The 19,679-nt window shown below is 43.9% G+C and overlaps 1 protein-coding gene across 13 annotated transcripts in view; it reads right to left on the bottom strand.

Moving 5' to 3' along the window:
- The window catches only part of LOC137374015 (coiled-coil domain-containing protein 9-like), a 386,016-nt gene that overhangs the window by 216,142 nt on the left and 150,195 nt on the right, over window positions 1-19,679 (bottom strand). For 11 of the 13 annotated variants that reach the window (XM_068039776.1, XM_068039773.1, XM_068039777.1 and 8 more), the window contains one exon: window positions 14,571-14,654. The exons of the other annotated variants lie outside the window; for them this stretch is intronic. In XM_068039776.1, coding sequence (XP_067895877.1) covers window positions 14,571-14,654 — 84 coding nt within the window. The remainder of the gene's footprint in view (window positions 1-14,570; window positions 14,655-19,679) is intronic. 13 annotated transcript variants of the gene reach the window in all.

Here is a 19,679-nt window from a genome sequence, read left to right as displayed (position 1 = left end):
GCTTTTCATTGGGGCCCAGTGTTATTCTTAAACCTTGTTCACTGTAGGAGACTTTTCTCCCTTGGGGTTCATGTGTCTTCAGTTGGTTTTTGGAGTTCTGTGAGAAAGAGATGGGAGCAGACAGGAGAAGCTGTGGCGAGCCAGTCAGGAGATGTCTTTTCAATCCAGGAGCAAATAGTTTTCTGCAGACTCTCAATTCAGAAAAAACCCAGACTGCCAAGCAGGTTAGTCATGTGACCAACTGGTCTGACCATGTGTGTTTGTGGATTGTACTGGAGCATGGGGACAGCTCATGCTATCCAAGCAGTGTCTGTTAATATGCAAAATGTCCTTGCAGACAGAAGCCGAGCAACCCCTTGTCACAGGCCTTCTCTTCTTCCCAGCAACAATTGGAAATATAATGTCCATGTGATGAAACTAATGTGCCTCATTCTTGGCAGGTGGGGGCCTGCATGACACCTCCACACCCAGGGGAATGAAATGCTTTTTAAAAAAAGGCATATTTCATTAAAAGGGTTGAGAGAAAAATTTAAAATACAGTAAAAAAAAACATGCTTTTCCCTCATTCATTCATAAATCCTAAAGCTTATTAAAACTGTCTTGGTGCCAGTGATGCTTTAATTTCCCCTTTTTGGCATCCCAGTAACCATGTAGTTCTTCGGGGAAGTTTTTCTTCAATTTGCCCATTGCCATGACTGCCTAGGGTCTTTGTTCCTGTTGAGGTCTGCCAAGGGGAGTGGACGGGGGGGGACAGGGGGAGTTTGATTTAATTCGCCCTAAATTGGAATTTTTTTTCCAAGAGAGTCAGTAGTGGGCGAGTGTATCCTGAACTCTCTTTCAGTGCTTTGCTGAGTCATGCAAAGGCTCTTGACTTCAGGGGATGGGTGGTTCCCTTTTTCTCTGACTGTGGGGGAGTATTCGTTGTTCATCTCCCCTTTGTTCTCTGGGACACTCCTGCCTGTATTTGTGCAGACTCTACTGCATTCCCCTGCGGCACTTCAACTAGGTGAGCCATCACCCTCACGGTTTCTCTTCCCCTTTGAGGTTTTCCTGTGTCTCTGCAGGTTCCTGTAAATGCTGTCAGCAATTCTGGTGGGACGCTTCTAGAGTCTGCATTTATGTAGGAGGATGTGGGGTCTAACTTTTAAAATTTGGGTGACTGGACATTAGGGGTTTTCATCCGGGATTCCTCCCGGACTTCCTTTAACCTGCCCTCTTGGTCACTTTTTCCCCTTCCCTGTCTAAACTTTTGCCAGCCTTGTGCCTGCCTGTCCCCTTTTGTTCTTGGTGGGAGCCCCTTACAGTTTTCCAGCCCTCTGCTGGTGAGGCCCCTTAACAAGGTACAGGACTTCGGGGTGCAGGTTTCACTGTAGGTCGGGGTTTCCCCTCAATCTGGCACACGTGGCAACTCTTGCAGTACTCCACCACATCTTTGTGGAGTTTTGGTCAGTCAAGCTGCTATCTTATGCAGGCATTGGTCTTTCATATACTGGCATGTACTGTAGTCTCGTGGGCCCTTAATATTTCTCCCCGGTACCTCTGCGGCACCACTAACTGGTGAACCACTGTCCACAGCTTGCTCTCAGGTCTGTGAGGAGAACTCCATTTCCTCATCAGTACCTCATTCTTTAAATAGTAGCAATCAGGGACTCCCTCTGCTTCACTTTCAGATTGGGCAGCCTGTGCTAACTCTAGCAATACTGGATCAGCTCGCTGAGCCTCACCTAGGGAAAATCCATTTAATTCATTCCCTGGGTCTCCTAATTTTCCAAAGAAAGTTTCAGACACACAAACCTGGTCATCTGCCTGAAATGCCAATGTAGTCTCCTCTGGGGGAGCTGGTTTGATCATGGCCTGATCCACTACACATTCAGGGAAACTGCAAGGGTCCATCACCCGCCATGGCCCTGTCCCTCTGACCTCCTGCGGTCTCTCTGTCATTACTGGGGGGGGGCCTCTACTTTTACCTCTGCCAGATCATTACCTAGGAGGTCAACCCCGCCCACAGGCAAATTAGGGACAATCCCTACAGTCACCAGTCCTGAAACTAGGTCGCACTCCAGGTGCACCTAGTGTACAGGTACAGGCATACACTGCCCTCCAATACAATTCACCACCATTCTGGTGTTCACTGCACTTTCTGGGGGAAAGGTCACACCTTTTCCCAGTAAAAGGGATCTAGTGGCCCCTATGTTCCCGAGAATTACTATGGGCTTGCTTGCCCCACACAAGGGATACGGGGTTACTTTCCCTTCAGACAAAATCTTCATAACCCTCAAGAATCCTATTAAATTTTCCTGCATTTGCAGCTGTAAGATTCCTGGGCCTCACTCTTACTGCAGTTAAAGCCATAGCTTGTTCTGCTGTTCTTTCCATGCGGTTCACGTCTCCACTGAGCAGGTGTGCCCTGATTAACCCTACCGGTTTTCCCTTTAGTTTCCAGCAGTCAGCTTTTAAATGCCCTGCTTTATTACAATGGAAGCACACAGGTCTCCGGGTCTCACTCTTGCTCACAGCACCTTCCTTTTTGGCTAGAGGAGGGCCCCGTGTCTCCTGCTTTCCTTTCTCTTCCAGGACAGCCTGAGCTTCTATCTCCTTCCCACCCTTTGTCCTTTTCGGATTTGTGGAGGTGATTAAGAAAGGCTCTCCCCTGGGAAACCGACTTATAAATTAAAGCAAACTCATTGGCTAGAATGGCCGCTTGCTGGGCTCTCTGGACCCGCTGCTCCTCTACATGGGGCTTTATAGAGAAAGGGAGAGAGTGTTTAAATTCCTCTAATAGAATTACTTCTCTGAGATTCACAGAGCTGAGCTGTACTTTAAGAGCCCTCAGCCACTGGTCAAAAGCCAGCTGCTTACTTCTTTCAAACTCCAGATAAGTTTGATTTGCTTGCTTCTTGAGAGTTCTAAACCTTTGGCGATAGGCCCCGAAGATAGCATTTTTCGTCAGTTCATAATTTGATGAACTCTCACCTGGCAACAGGGAATAAACCTCATGGGCTTTTCTAGTTAGCTTGCTTTGTAGTAAAATAGACCAGGTCTCAGCTGGCCATTTTAGCTGCCTTACCAGTTTCTCAAAAGACACAAAAAATTTTTCCACATCTTCCTCATTGAATTTTGGAATTAGTGGAGCTAGTTTTAACAATTTTGTACCCAGCCCTGAATTACGCTCCTCCATATTGGCTATGCTTTCACTGGGCTTACTCTGTCACCCCCTAGTTAACTCAAGACGCTTCAACTCTCTTTCTTCGAATTCTTTCTGGAATATTCTCTCTCTCTCGTTCCTTCTCCTGTCTTTCATTTTCTCTTTCCCTGTCTTCTAATTCAAGTTTCCCTTGTTCCAATTGTACCTTTGCAAGCAGTACCCTAGTTTACTCTAGGTCAAGTCGGCATAAGGAGGGAGGAAGTGTTGGGTATTCTAAAAGGCATTAAGGTGGACAAGTCCCCAGGTCCGGATGGGATCTATCCCAGGTTACTGAGGGAAGCGAGAGAGGAAATAGCTGGGGCCTTAACAGATATCTTTGCAGCATCCTTAAACACGGGTGAGGTCCCGGAGGACTGGAGAATTGCTAATGTTGTCCCCTTGTTTAAGAAGGGTAGCAGGGATAATCCAGGTAATTATAGACCGGTGAGTCTGACATCAGTGGTAGGGAAGCTGCTGGAGAATATACTGAGGGATAGGATCTATTCCCATTTGGAAGAAAATTGGCTTATCAGTGATAGGCAACATGGTTTTGTGCAGGGAAGGTCATGTCTTACCAACTTAATAGAATTCTTTGAGGAAGTGACAAAGTTGATTGATGAGGGAAGGGCTGTAGATGTCATATACATGGACTTCAGTAAGGCGTTTGATAAGGTTCCCCATGGTAGGCTGATGGAGAAAGTGAAGTCGCATGGGGTCCAGGGTGTACTAGCTATTTGGATAAAGAACTGGCTGGACAACAGGAGACAGAGAGTAGCAGTGGAAGGGAGTTTCTCAAAATGGAGACGTGTGACCAGTGGTGTTCCACAGTGATCCGTGCTGGGACCACTGTTGTTTGTGATATACATAAATGATTTGGAGGAAAGTATAGGTGGACTGATTAGCAAGTTTGCAGACGACACTAAGATTGGTGGAGTAGCAGATAGTGAAGGGGACTGTCAAAGAATACAGCAGAATATAGATAGATTGGAGAGTTGGGCAGAGAAATGGCAGATGGAGTTCAATCAGGGCAAATGTGAGGTGATGCATTTTGGAAGATCCAATTCAAGAGTGAACTATACAGTAAATGGAAAAGTCCTGGGGAAAATTGATGTACAGAGAGATTTGGGTGTTCAGGTCCATTGTTCCCTGAAGGTGGCAACGCAGGTCAATAGAGTGGTCAAGAAGGCATACGGCATGCTTTCCTTCATCGGACGGGGTATTGAGTACAAGGGTTGGCAGGTCATGTTACAGTTGTATAAGACTTTGGTTCGGCCATATTTGGAATACTGCGTGCAGTTCTGGTCGCCACATTACCAAAAGGATGTAGATGCTTTGGAGAGGGTGCAGAGGAGGTTCACCAGGATATTGCCTGGTATGGAGGGCGCTAGCTATGAAGAGAGGTTGAGTAGATTAGGATTATTTTCATTAGAAAGACGGAGGTTGAGGGGGGACCTGATTGAGGTGTACAAAATCATGAGAGGTATAGACAGGGTGGATAGCAAGAAGCTTTTTCCCAGAGTGGGGGATTCAATTACTAGGGGTCACGAGTTCAAAGTGAGAGGGGAAAAGTTTAGGAGGGATATGCGTGGAAAGTTCTTTACGCAGAGGGTGGTGGGTGCCTAGAACGCGTTGCCAGCGGAGGTGGTAGACGCGGGCACGATAGCGTCTTTTAAGATGTATCTAGACAGATACATGAATGGGCAGGAAGCAAAGAGATACAGACCCTTAGAAAATAGGCGACATGTTTAGATAGAGGATCTGGATCGGCGCAGGCTTGGAGGGCCGAAGGGCCTGTTCCTGTGCTGTAATTTTCTTTGTTCTACCCTGTCTGGATCTGCTTCTAACCTTGTTTCTGCTTCTTCAGATTCAAGGGAAAAAGGGGTGGCCACTAGTCTTAGGAGTTCAGACTTCTTAGCCTATGTACACGTACAGTGATCCCACACTGCTCAGTCATTTTCATCAACTCCTCCATAGACAGTGCTTTTAACTTATCCCAAGTTACTTCACCCTGGCTTAGAGAGCTACAATCTTCAGTTGCAGACATGTTAGTATTCAATCACACACAACCACAAGAAAACCTGTATTAATTTTGCTTTTTTTTTGCTTGCGAACAATTTGGCTTCCCACTTCCAATTTCTATTTGTATATGGGTCAATTCTGGACACTTGCACCCAAATTGCTGATAAGACCAGGTGAAGGCTGAAAGGGACCCCTACCTCTTTCTCACTATAACAGGGTTTTTAAAAAAAAAACACTGTTTTTAGCTCCCCCTTCGTGTATCCTTGTTCACCACTTTCCAATTATAAGGCAAAGAAATGAGCACAAACAGATTTTCTTAGGTTTATAGAAGAAAGGTGAAGTTTTATCAAACTTAATCTCTAATTCGGTTGACGCCTACGGATACATGACGCACCCATGCTAGCATGCACATGCAAATAGAGACAGAAAAGAGAAGAAAAATTAAAGTGGAAAGGTTTGAGGCAATATTTGAAGAGCTGTTATGGTTCTTCGAGCTCACTGTAGAATCCTTTTGTTGGTAGATCTTGCTTTTCATTGGGGCCCAGTATTATTCTTAAACCTTAAAATAAAAGCAAAATTCCGATGAAGGGTCACTGACCCGAAACGTTAACTCTGCTTCTCTTTCCACAGATGCTGCCAGACCTGCTGAGTGGTTCCAGCATTTCTTGTTTTTATTCTTAAACCTTGTTCACTGTAGCAGACGTTTCTCTCTTGGGGTTCATGTGTCTTCAGTTGGTTTTTGGAGCTCCATGAGAAAGAGATGGGAGCAGACAGGAGAGGCTGTGGCGAGCCAGCCAGGAGATGTCTTTTCAATCCAGGAGCAAATAGCTTTCTGCAGACTCTCAATTCAGAAAAAACCCAGACTGCCAAGCAGGTTAGTCACGTGGCCAACTGGTCTGACCACGTCTGTTTGTAGATTGTATTGGAGCATGGGGACAGCTCATGCTATCCAAGCAGTGTCTGTTAATTTGCAAAAATGTCCTTCCAGCCGGGGGCCTGGCAACCCCTTGTCACAGGCCTTCTCTTCTTCCTAGCAACAATTTGAAATGTAATATCCATGTTCGAAATTAATGTGCCTCATTCTTGGCAGGTGGAGGCCTGCATGACAGCTGGAGAGAAAAATAATCTAGCCAAGGTTCCTATTTCTGATCTCAAACACTCAGATGTACACATGGAAATAGAGTGTAATAGGTTCAGGTTCATCTTTTGAATAGCCTATCAATCACCTTCAGGGTCTACAAGGGTATAAGAGCTACTTGGCAGAGATATTGGAGAGTGAATGGCACCTGTAGAACCTCATCCAACAAGGTCTTAAGCATTTTCAGGAAAGGAAGCAAGAAGAAAGCAGAACACACCCGTAAACCTAATGAAATGTAGTTAAAGTTGAGCACACACGTTAATTCTATATTAATTGTGTGCAGGCAGTGGGCATTAACTGGGATTTCACTTGAGCACAGATAAAAAGACATTTGCTGAAACTGTGCATGGCTGAATTAGGAAGTGTATGCTTGTAATGTTTAACTCTGTAAATAAATGTAAGACCAAGTAAAGGATAGCAGGGTCATTTGAGACCTCAGGGGGTGGTCGTCCCTGTCTTTCTGCGAGTCACCCCAGGCCCAGGTAAAGGTCCCATGCTCAGGGTTACGAGCCGTGGCCAACAGCTGAACCAGTGAATTTTCGGCAGTGGTGATGGATGAGCTAAAACCTCAAGGGACAACGGCTACTTACAGGCAAAGGATCCTTCGGGAAGAGCACTTGTGTTTCCATTAAAGCACACATAAGAAAGGCAACTGGAAACCAACTTGTATTTTTTTCCTAGTCATGTTGTTCATTTCATAAAAAATGTGAGCAGCTTACAAGGTACTGAAGGGAAAGCGCAGGACTGTGAAGTGTGGAGAAATGAGTAAAGGACCTACACTTGGGAAAATCGCAACTACTACTACTTCTACCGAGTAACAATTGGCTCCAGTACTACCCTTCACCAACTAGAATATGATTGCAGAGAATGGCTGCCCAAAAGGTGAAGGTTGGACACTAAGAAAAAACCTATTCAGTCAAAAAAAAACTACAATTCTCTTAGCCATTGTGAGAAATGGTAGAAAGCAAGGATAAATTGTCAGGGTATGATTACCCTCCGATGTTCTGAGTCTAAACCATTTGACCAGTGGAAGAAATCAAGTAAATACATGGACAAAGGTTACGTCCATACAAAGAGGCCTTGGCATTATCGCTTCCTACAAGTAAAATCAGAAATATTTTGAGAGATGGATATCTGTCAGCTGGATAGTGATGAAGGTTTGGTTCTTCCATTAGAGTTCTTGAACAAAATTTACAAGCAAGATGATTTATTAAATGCCAATGAGGCATAGTCAGACTTTGATAGATTTCAGAAAACAGATTGTTATTCAATGGAGCAAATTATAATGGACCTTCATAGTTTGTATAAAAGATTGAAGAAATTCAGAGATCCCTAGTCAGCACTACTATTTAAATTGCTGGATTATGCTAAGGTTTTGCATATGGACTGGCTTCTAGTTCTAGCTGGTGTTCAATATTAGGAGAGAGAGAGAGACTCCCTGTTGGATCAGATGTCTGCTGCCTTGAAAAAATTTCTAGGGAAACAGTCATTTCATGCAGCCTTGATGCAAGAAATGGGACATTCAACAGTAACACAAAGAATAGTGGACTCGATGACATCCAGATTTCAATTTGGTCCAGATACCAGGCGCAAGCATCAACACAACTGAAGTGTTACAGACAGTCGAAATAAGGATGAAAGCACCTTTAGCAGATCTGACTATAACAGCAGTAGACAGAATTAGAACAGCAAAAATATGCTCAGGATTATGTGACTCAATATGCCCAGGATTATGTGACTCAAATATCATTATGCAATTTACTGCCCAAAGCGGAAAGGCAGGGTCCTCAAAATGACACATGACTCAGAGAATTCTGAGAAAGTGATGATGGTAATGACGAATCTGAATGAATTGTACTGGTCACAAAGGGTTTTAGTCCTGTGCTGAATGTGTTAGTCGCAGACTCATTTAACTGGGTTGTGCTACATAGTACATGCACTGTGACAGTATGCGGAACAGATAATGAATCTAGATAACATTTTAACCCAAGTAGTGAAGATAGATGAAGGGAGTATAAAAGTACTACTTGCTTTAGGTTTGGTGATGACAACACATTGAGGTTACTAAAGAGAGACATAATTCCATATTAAATAGTGGAGTAATCCTTTTCATCAGTTTGATGTAGTCTCCAGTGAAATATCCATGCTGTTGAGTAAACCTTGAATGAAAAAGACAAAAACTTGACATGCAGCATGATAAGGCAATGATTTTTTGGACATAATCTGCACATTATTGGATCCCCTTAACAAAACTTGATGCTTTTCTTCTGAGTGTTAGACAGGTATTAATGGCATCAAGTGATAAGAATCAGAAAGAAAAAAGCAAATTGTACTAAGGTTACATGGGCAATCTGCTCACCCCACTTGTCAGAGGTTAAAAACCCGGCGAAAGGATGCAGGTGTGTTTTTTTTTAACTATTATTTCACGGGTTGTAGGCGTCACTGACTAGGCCAGCATTTTATTGCCCATCACTAATTGCCCTTGAGAAGGTGTGTTGACCTTCCTTCTTGAACTGCTGCAGTCTATGTGGTGTAGGTACACCCACAGTGCTGTAAGGGAGATCCAGGATTTTGACTCAGTCACAGAGAAGAAATGGCGATATAGTTCCAAGTCAGGATGGCGTATGGCTTGGAGGAGAACTTGCAGGTGGTGGTGTTTCCACGCATCTGCTGCCCTTCTCCTTCTAGGTGGTAGAGGTCGCAGGTTTGGAAGGTGCTGTCGAAGGAGTCTTGATGAGTTGTTGCAGTGCATCTTCCAGATGTTACACACTGCTGCCACGGTGCATCAATGGTGGAGGGAATGAATGTTGAAGGTGATGGATGGAGTGCCATCAAGTGGGCAGCTTTGGCCTGGTATCCAGTTTCTTGAGTATTGTTGGAGCTGCATTCATCCAGGCATGGGGAGCATTCCATCACACTCCTGACTTGTGCCAGGACAGGCTTTGGGGAGTCAGGAGGTGTGTTCCTCACCACAGAATTCCTAGCCTTTAACCTGCTCTTGTAGCCACAGTATTTATATGGCTGGTCCAGTTCAGTTTCTGGTCAAGAAGGTTGACAGTGGGGGTTTCAGTGATGGTAATGTCATTGAATGTCAAGGGGAGATGGTTGGATTCTCTCTTGTTGGAGATAGTCATTGCCTGGCAGTTGTGTGACACGAATGTATCTGACCACTCAGCAGCCCAAGTCTGAATGTTGTCCAGGTCTTGCTGCATTTGAACATGGACTGCTTCAATATCCAAGGAATCGCAAATGGTGCAATCATCAGCAAACATCCTCACTTCAGGCCTATGTTGGAGGGAAGGTCATTGATGAAACAGCTGAAGATGGTTGGGCCTAGGGCACCAGCCAGAGGAACTCCTGCAGTATTGCCCTGTGACTGAAATGATTGACCTTCAACAACCACAACCATATTCCTTTGTGCTGGTTATGATTCCAAACAGTGAAGAGCTCCCCCCCCCCCACCCCGATTCACATTGACCCCAGTTTTGCTAGGGCTCCTTGATGCCACATTCAGTCAAATGCGGCCTTGATGCCAAGGGCACTCATTCTCACCTCACCTCTTGAGTTCGGCACTTTTGTCCATGTTTGGATCGAGGTAGAAATGAGATCAGGAGCTGAGTGGTCCCGACAGAGGCCAAACTGAGTGTCAGTGAGCAGGTTATTGCTGAGTAAGTGCCACTTGATAGCACTATCAACGAAACCTTCCCTCACTTTGCTGATGCTCGACTGTAGACTGGTGGGGTGGTAACTGGCCAAATTGCATCTGTCCCGCTTTTTGTGTACAGGGCATAGCTGAATAATTTCCCACCTTGTCGGGCAGATGTCAGTATTGTAGCTATACCAGAACAGCTTGGCGAGGGGCACAGCCAGTACTGGACTAGCAATCCAGAAGCCCAAGCTAATGCTCTGAGACACAGGTTCAAATCTCACCATGGCAGCTGGTGGAATTCAAATTCAATTAATAAATCTGAAATTAAAAAACTAGTCTCAGTAATGATGACCATCAAACCATTTGTTGATAGTCATAAAAATCCATCATCACTAATGTCCTTTAGGGAAGGAAATCTGCTGTCCTTACCCCTGGTGTGGCCTACATGTGACTCCAGACCCACAGCAATGTGGCTGACTCTTAAATGTCCTCTGAAATGGCCTAGCAAGACACTCAGTTGTACCAAACTACTACAGAAAATTCGAAAAGGAATGAAACCGGAAAGACCATCCGGGATCAACCTAGGCCTCGGAAACAACAACGGCACATCCAGCCCTGTCGACCCTGCAAAATCCTCCTTACTAATATCTGGGGGCTTGTGCCAAAATTTGAAGAGCTGTCCCACAGACTAGTCAAGCAACAGCCTGACAAAGTCATACTCACGGAATCATACCTTAAAATGTCCCAGACACCAGCTGATAAAGCAGTACCCCTCCATGTTGAACATCACCTGGAAGAAGCACTGAGGGTGGCGAGGGCACAGAACGTACTCTCAGTGGGGGACTTCAATGTCTATCACCAACAGTGGCTCAGTTGACCGAGCTGGCAGAGTCCTAAAGGACATAGCTACTACACTGGATCTGCGTCAAGTGGTGAGGGAACCAACAAGAGGGTAAAACATACTTGACCTCGCCCTCACCAATCTACCTATCGCAGATGCATCTGTCCAAGACAGTACTGGCATGAGTGGCCACTGCACAGTCCTCATGGAGATGAAGTCCCTTCTTCACATTGAAGGTGCCCTCCATCGTGCTGTTGGCACTACTAGTGTGCTAGATGGGATAGATCTCAAACAGATCTAGCAACTAAACACTGTACATCTATGAGCTGCTGTGGGCCATCAGCAGCAGCAGAATTGTATTCAACCACAATCTGTAACCTCATGGTCCGGCATATCCCACACTCGACTTTTACCATCAAGCTGAGGGATCAACCCTGGTTCAATGAAGAGTGCAGGAGGGAATGCCAGGAGCAGCACCAGGTGTACCTAAAAATGAGGTGTCAACCTGGTGAAGCTGCAACACGTTTGCCAAACAGCGGAAACAGCATGCTATGGACAGAGTTAAGCAATCCCACAACCATCGGATCAGACCTAAGCTCTCAGACCTGCCACATCCAGTCGTGAATGGTGGTGGACAATTAAACAACTATGATGAAGAGTACAAGAGGCTAATAGAAGAGATCAGTCTCTAGTGTGAAATCTGGAAATAAAAAGTATCAGAGGGTGCCACCATGTCGTGTTGTAAGCCTTCCACTGACTTTAGCAAGGTTGTTGCCATGGATTTAAAGATATAGGTCAAAGTCAGAAATATTTTTATTCTGCAGATTTAGCTTTTCTACAATAGTACTTAGTGAAGACAAAAGGGAGATTATAGACAAAAATCACAGAGAAATGGATAGGGACAAGACTTGGGGCACCAGCAAAGTCTCTGACTGATAATGAAGAAAATTTGCTAATGACTAATTCAGAGACATGTGTGAATACATGAACATTGTGATCATGAAGAGCACCGCTGAAAGTTCTTTCAACAATGGACTCCGTGAAAGGGATCATGCGGTGATCGATGATATGCTGCATAAAATCTTAGCTAATCAACCAGACTGCAACTTGAAACCAACCTGGCATGAGTGGTTCATGCAAAGAGTTCACTCCAAATGGTTACAAGGTATAGTCTCTATCAATTGGTCTATGGGCAAAATCCCATATTGCCTTCTGTGCTGTACCACCTGTCCTGTTCTAGAAGGTACTAAAATTACTTGCAATTTTCTGCACTTTTGAGTGCTTTACATGAGGGAGACAGGCTTTCATCAATTCTGAGGTCTCAGAGAAAATTCGGAGAGCTCTGAGGCATCATATAAGATGATCCGAGACAGAACTAAATTCAGGAGATTTGATGTATTATTAAAGAGAGGATAATAGGGACTGGAAAGTCCCCGATAAGGTCCCCGATAAGGTCATGATGGCATGACAGTAGCTATCAAATATGGCAATCAAACCGTTAAGGCTCATTCCTCATGAACAAACAGGATTAATTACAGATTCTTGGACTCTAAGCAGCTAATAGAAGTACCTCAAATGCTCATGTGTTTTTTGAAGAGAGTTCTGAGGAATAGAATACTATCGATCATGCTGCACAGGACAAAGCTACTGCATTCAAAGGCCCAGACTGGGTCCTCAGGTAACACATATTCCACAGGGGTCAAGTGAATACAGGAACGGGACAATTGTGGGGCATTCAGGAAAAGATGTTGGCAATTTTAAATATTGATTTGAATATACAAGATGGTGGCCAAGAAGCGAGGTCCATGAACTGGCAGAATGGAGTGAAAGAGTGGAGAGTATTAAAGTGCAGTGCAAGTTCTCATAGCGGGCCCAGAAGTGACTCTTGCGTCAGAAAACAATTACGTATTGGAGAGAGAGCCTCTGATCAGGAAATCTCATGCTAGAAGTCCCGACAGACTTCAAAGTGCAAGTAGAGGCCATAGCTCGAATAGATTACACAATGACATGAAGGCCACAGAACAGAATAGTCTAGAAGTCATCCTCATGATTATGAAGTTTTGGTAGCTGCCAATAAACTTGAGGATAAATGAATGAGGGGCAAAATAAAGGGAATTAGATAGTTGGCTGGGTTTGGAGCTTATCCTGAGGTACCAGATAAGGAGCAACCAACCTTTTCACATCGATGGATTAATACTGAAAGGTCCTTGTAGATGAGGCTTACAAGGCTAAAGTGAGGCTAGTTGCGAAGGGTTTTGAAGAGCGAATGGGTGATACAGATGTTAGAGTGGACTCTCCCACGGCTGGAAAAGTAATCTTGAAAATCTTTTAGGCTCTTTTGGCCACATTCATAGGAGTGTAGATCAATCAGAGTAAAAGCTGCATTTTTGCAGGGTGATACTTTTCAGAGAAAAGTGTTTCTGAAACTGCCCAAATAGGCAGCAGATGCAGAAGGGAATCTATGGAAACTAAACAAATGCGACTATGGCCTGAATGATGTTTCCAGGGTGTGGTATTTTTCAGTGAGATCCGTTTTGCTGAAAATAGGTTGCGTTCAACTAAAAGTAGATCCTGCAATGTTGTATTGCTATCATAAAGGGGAACTTTCAGCATCTTCATGATACATGTTGATTTTTTATGGGTGGTACTGTGGAATTTGAGAAATGGTCATTAAAATTAGAGCAGAATTTAAGATTGGGAGTCAGGCTTGTGGGGCTTTTAAATATATTGGTTTAGATGTTGTGCAGAATAGGTCTAGAATAACTTTAAATCAACAATTCTATTCAGAAAATGTTACCCCCATCCAAGTTAATCCAAGTACAAGGTCATCACAGAAAGATGTTATAAATAAAGAAGAGACAGAGCAATTGTGAAGTTGATTAGTCAGTTGAACTGATTGGACACTGAGACTGGACCGATGCTAGTTTTGATGTTTTGGAGTTAAGTACCATGATGAAACACCCTGAAGTCCAGAATATTTTAAGGGCAAATAAAACATTAAAAAAATTAAATCTGGATAAAAGCATACTTAAGTTCCCATCCTTAGGTGATCCAAAGAATATGAAAGTGAACAGTCATTTTTAGCAATGCTTCATGTGCTAACCTTCCTGATTGGTATTCTAATGTAGCTGGTTTCATAATATTTCTTTTGGGCGAAAATGGGAGATGTTGTCCTGTAGCTTGGGAATCTCAGAAAATAAAAAAATGTTGTGAAAAGTACTTTAGCTGCTGATACACTGGCGCTTGTGAAGGCAATGGATATGGGATTCCATTTAGTGAGATTCTGTACAAGGGGTGTACTGAAGATAGTATACCAATTGAATGTTATGTAGATAATCATTGATTGTGGAATAACATATACTCTATAAAAAGTGAGAGTCAGAAAAGGTTACCAACTGACTTTTGCTAGCTTGAAACAAATGCTGAAGAGAAAGGAAATCTCAAATTAAATGGATGGAAGCAAGTCATCAACTGTTGGACTATTTTACAAAAATAAATGCTTATATTAAGAAATTGTTATGGGTCCGAGAAGAGGGGCATCTCGCAATGTAATGATTTGTACAGAATATGGAGGTTTTTGATTAAATTTGTTTCGAAATTTTGGCTGTGCATATTAAATCTAATTTTTATTTGAAGAACACACACACACACATATATGTATGTATATTTGACTTTTTTCGTGTGTGGCAGGAAAAGGATAAAACAATAGCTGAAACATAGAAGACCTAAATATTCTTACCTGTTGGCTACGTTCATATTCAGCTATTTTCTCCATTTCTTCATTCATCTTTTCAATGTTTTGCTTTCTCCTTTCCTCCCACTCCTGGTTTTAAAAGCAAACACAGGTTTGGTTATGAACATATTTCCTACCATTATGGGCAATCTCAGATAGGCTGACCTATCTTTATTCAGCTCATAACCAATCAACTGGAATGTTTGGATTCGTAACGCCAGCCTCAATAGCCAAAACCCAAAATCGAAGTACTGATACTGCTCTTCTCACTGCAACCCATCACCTCACTCACAGAAAAATTGTGAATGGCCTGGTTTAATGTTGACATTAAACCATCACAGGCATATGTTTTGAAACATCCAATTCCTGAGAATGGGATTGCAACAGAGGTAATAGAAAATAGTAGTCAATCATGGCATCAGAGATAAATGACCAAATATAAACCATTTTCAAGCAGTTAGCAAGGCACTTAACTTGTGGAAGTGTTGAAGGTCATTAATCCAGTTGTGGAGTGTGTAGTAGAACATGGCTCAAAATCAGCAGAAGGAAGAGGAACATTTCAAGCGAGTCCTGCGAATCCTGATGATCTCGGTAATGTAGTGCCCGAAGTACACTTTTATGAAGGAAGAACATTCCAATGTGTACAAAGGAATGGTGAATGTGGGAACACATGATAAAGATCAACCATCAGTAAAGATGGCAGCAAATGGATAAGTTGCTGTGCGGTTTGGAGTACACAAAGCCTAAGCCATGAATACTGCTGTAAACAGGACAGAACCAAGGTATGCAGGAAAAGTCATAATTGTAAAAGAAAATAATTTACCAAGCGAAAAGTGTGATGAATGTAAGGTGTTAGAGATAAACATAGCAGAGTTGTTCAAATTTCACTAAACATTGCTGTGTCCAGAAATGAACTCCAGAGAAAACAAAAGAACTTTAGAATTTGCATGCGTCAAATCACACTCAATCCTCATTGCTGAGATATTTAAACTGACACATAATTAGAATGTACATGAAAAATTAAAAATTGGAACTGTGTTAGCCTCTTTCTGGTAAGAGGGCACAGTCCCTACCAGTGAGTTACTAAAGATATGAGCAATGGGCTCACATAGCACCTATTCCATCTCCTTCAGGACCCTTAGGAGGGACATTAGCTGGACAGGCTGTCCAATTTCTTTTTACACTAAATGTAATATATGATCTTCCTTTGTTTTCTCTTTGACATTGCTACGACCAGGTACGAAAGTAGTCCAGGGTTCCCTTTCAGCCTTCACCTGGTCTTACTGTAGCAGGGTTTTATTTTTAAACACACTTTTTTAGCTCCCTTTTGGTGAATCCTTGTTCACCACTTTCCAATTATAAGGCAAAGAAACCAGCACAAACAGGCTTTCTCAGGTTTAAAGAAGAAAAGTTGAAATTTATTAAACTCTAATTTGGTTAACGTCTACGGATACACACCGCACCCCATGCTAGCATGCATTCGCGATCTTCTTCTTCGGCCTCCTTGTCTCGAGAGACAATGGATAAGCGCCTAGACGTGGACAGTGGTTTGTGAAGCAGCGCCTGGAGTGGCTATAAAGCCAATTCCAGAGTGACAGGCTCTTCCACAGGTGCTGCAGATAAAATTGGTTGTCGGGGCTGTTACACAGTTGGCTCTCTCCTTGCACTTCTGTCTTTTTTCCTGCCAACAGCTTAGTCTCTTCGACTCGCCACTCTTTAGCCCCGTCTTTATGGCTGTCTGCCAGCTCTGGCGATCACTGGCAACTGACTCCCACGACTTGTCATCACAGGACTTCATGTCGCGTTTGCAGCCATCTTTAAAGCGGAGACATGGATGGCCGGTGGGTCTGATACCAGTGACGAGCTCGCTGTACAATGTGTCCTTGGGGATCCTGCCATCTTCCATGCGGCTCACATGGCCAAGCCATCTCAAGCGCCGCTGGCTCAGTAGGGTGTATGTGCTGGGGATGTTGGCCGCCTTGAGGACTTCTGCGTTGGAGATACGGTCCTGCCACCTGATGCCTAGGATTCTCCGGAGGCAGCGAGGATGGAATGAATTGAGACATCGCTCTTGGCTGACATAGGTTGTCCAGGCCTCGCTGCCACAGAGCAAGGTACTGAGGACACAGGCTTTAAACACTCGGACTTTTGTGTTCCGTGTCAGTGCGCCATTTTCCCACACTCTCTTGGCCAGTCTGGACATAGCAGCTGACGCCTTTCCCAAGCGCTTGCTGATTTCTGCATCAAGAGACAGGTTACTGGGGAACTCTTGAACCACTTCCAGAGCGTGGTCGCCGATATTGATGGATGGAGCATTTCTGACGTCCTGTCCCAGGATGTTCGTTTTCTTGAGGCTGATGGTTAGGCCAAATTCATTGTAGGCAGCCGCAATCCTGTCGATGAGTCACTGCAGACACTCTTCTGTGTGGGATGTTAATGCAGCACCGTCAGCAAAGAGCAATTCCCTGATGAGGAACTTCCATACTTTGGTTTTCGCTCTAAGATGGGCAAGGTTGAACTACCTGCCATCTGATCTTGTGTGGAGGAAAATTCCTTCTTCTGAAGACTTGAACGCATGTGAGAGCAGCAGGGAGATGATGATCCCAAACAGTGTAGGTGCGAGAACACAGCCCTGTTTCATGTCACTCAGGATAGGAAAGGGGTCTGATGAGGCATCGCTATGCTGAATTGTGCTTTTCATATTGTCATGGAATGAGGTGATGATACTTGGTAGCTTAGTGGACATCCGATCTTTGCTAGTAGTCTGAAGTGACCACGTCTGCTGAAGAGGTCAAAGGCTTTGGTGAGATCTATGAAAGCAACGTAGAGAACATTGGGGAGACCAAACACAGACTGGGTGACTGCTTTGCGGAACACCTCCGCTCAGTCCGCAAGCATGACCCCGGGCTTCCGGTTGCTTGCCATTTCAACACTCGCCCCTGCTTTCATGCTCACATCTCTGTCCTGGGATTGCTGCAGTGTTCCAGTGAACATCAACGCAAGCTCGAGGAACAGCATCTCATTTACCTATTAGGCACACTACAGCCTGCCAGACTGAACATTGAGTTCAATAATTTCAGAGCATGACGGGCCCCCCATTTTACTTTTATTTTTAGTTATTTTTTTATTTTATTTTTTTTTTGTGTTTATTTTATTTTATTTCATCTTAGTTTGTTCAGTTTGCTTACCCACTTTTTTTTTCATGTTTGTACCTGCGGCTGTTCAATTTTCAGTCCGTTAACACCCTATCTGTGCTAATGCTTTGTCTTTCAACACACCATTAACATATTGTTTGCCTTTGCTGCATGACCTTCTGGTCAGCTATTCTGTGACCTTGTCCTATGTACACCTTCTCCTTTGTTATCTCTTGCCCCACCCTCGCCTTACTTGCTTATAACCTTTCACATTTCTAATATTTGCCAGTTCTGAAGAAGGGTCACTGACCTGAAATGTTAACTCTGCTTCTCTCTCCACAGATGCTGCCAGACCTGCTGAGCATTTCCAGCATTTCTTGTTTTTATTTCAGATTTCCAGCATCCGCAGTATTTTGCTTTTATTATAGTAGAGGGGCATCTGTTGTTCGCAGCATTTCTCCTGTAGCTGGCAAAGGGAGAACAGCATGTCAATGGTGGATCTCTCTGCTCGAAAGCCACACTGTGCCTCAGCATAGACACGCTCAGCCAGCTTCTGGAGCCTGTTAAAAATGACTTGAGCGAAGACTTTCTCCACCATGCTGAGCAGAGAGATTCCACAGTAGTTGTTTCAGTCACCACGGTCACGCTTGTTCTTATAGAGGGTGACGATATTGGCTTCGCACATGTCCTGTGGTACTGCTCCCTCATCCCAGCACAGGCAAAGCAGTTCATGGAGTGCTGAGAGTATAGCAGGCTTGGCATTCTTGATTATTTCAGGGGTAATGCCGTCCTTCCCAGGGGCTTTTCCATTGGCTAGAGAATCAATGGCATCACTGAGTTCCGATTTTGTTGGCTGTTCGTCCAGCTCATCCATGACTGGCAGAGACTGAGCTGCATTGAGGGCGGTCTCAGTGACAACATTTTCCTTGAAGTACAGTTCTAGGTAGTGCTAGATACGCACATGCAATAGAGACAGAAAAGAGCAGAAGAAAAATAAAGTGGAAAGGTTTGAGGCAATAACTGAAAAATCGTTGTTCCGGATCTTCAAGTTCACTGTAGATTCCTTGATTGTAGGTAGATCTTGCTTTTCATTGGGGCCCAGTATTCTTCTTAAATCTTGTTCGCTGTAGGAGACGTTTCTCTCTTGGGGTTCATGTGTCTTCAGTGGATTCAGAGAAAGAGATGGGAGCAGACAGGAGAGATATCTTCTCAGTCCAGGAGCAAACAGCTTTCTTTCCAAGCTGTTTGTACAAATTCAAAAAACTCAGGCTGCCTGGCAGGTTAGTCATGTGACTAGCTGATTTGACCATGTCCATTTGGCCATCTTAGCAGTCAACCTGGAATGCAAGCTCCCCCACCTTCAACGTCTGGTGATCAAAGGTCCATTGTGGGTTGAATGCCAGGGAATAGCTGCTTTGTCCTTCCAAACACCATCTGCCAATATGCAAACGTCCCTTCCAGCCACAGCCGATTTGTTCCACAAGATCCTCACTCCAGTAACAGTTTAAAATCAACGTTCATGACAAAATTAGTGTGCCTCATTCTTGGTAGGTGGGGGCCTAGCATGACAACATACTGAGTTTGGAAACAGTCTTGTATCATTTCAACAAATCTTTCAGCTCCACTTCCCACCACCTCAGATGATAAGCCAACATGCCACTAAATTCCTGGAAAATTAAGGTCCCCATGAAACACAGATGACTTGTTTTAGGGGATTTAGAAATTTGTTTCCAGAGTAATTTATCATGTTCAGATAGTTGGTTTATTGTATTATGTAACAGTAGCAACATATGGATTTTGGATTGTTTTGATCAGAGTATGTAGCTCGGGAGTAAACTAGTATGCTGTTACTTGCTCTGACATGGCAGATTTCCTTAACCGAAAACAGCAACAATCAGATTCTTCTGAACCCACTGTGGCCTTGCTGCTCATCTGAAGTGGCAATAGCCATAGGACAAATGTCAATCTTGCTATATTGTTG

Source organism: Heterodontus francisci, chromosome 9, assembly GCF_036365525.1.
Source record: "Heterodontus francisci isolate sHetFra1 chromosome 9, sHetFra1.hap1, whole genome shotgun sequence".
Classification (NCBI taxonomy): Eukaryota; Metazoa; Chordata; class Chondrichthyes; order Heterodontiformes; family Heterodontidae; genus Heterodontus; species Heterodontus francisci.
This window is presented reverse-complemented; position numbering and strand designations above follow the sequence as displayed.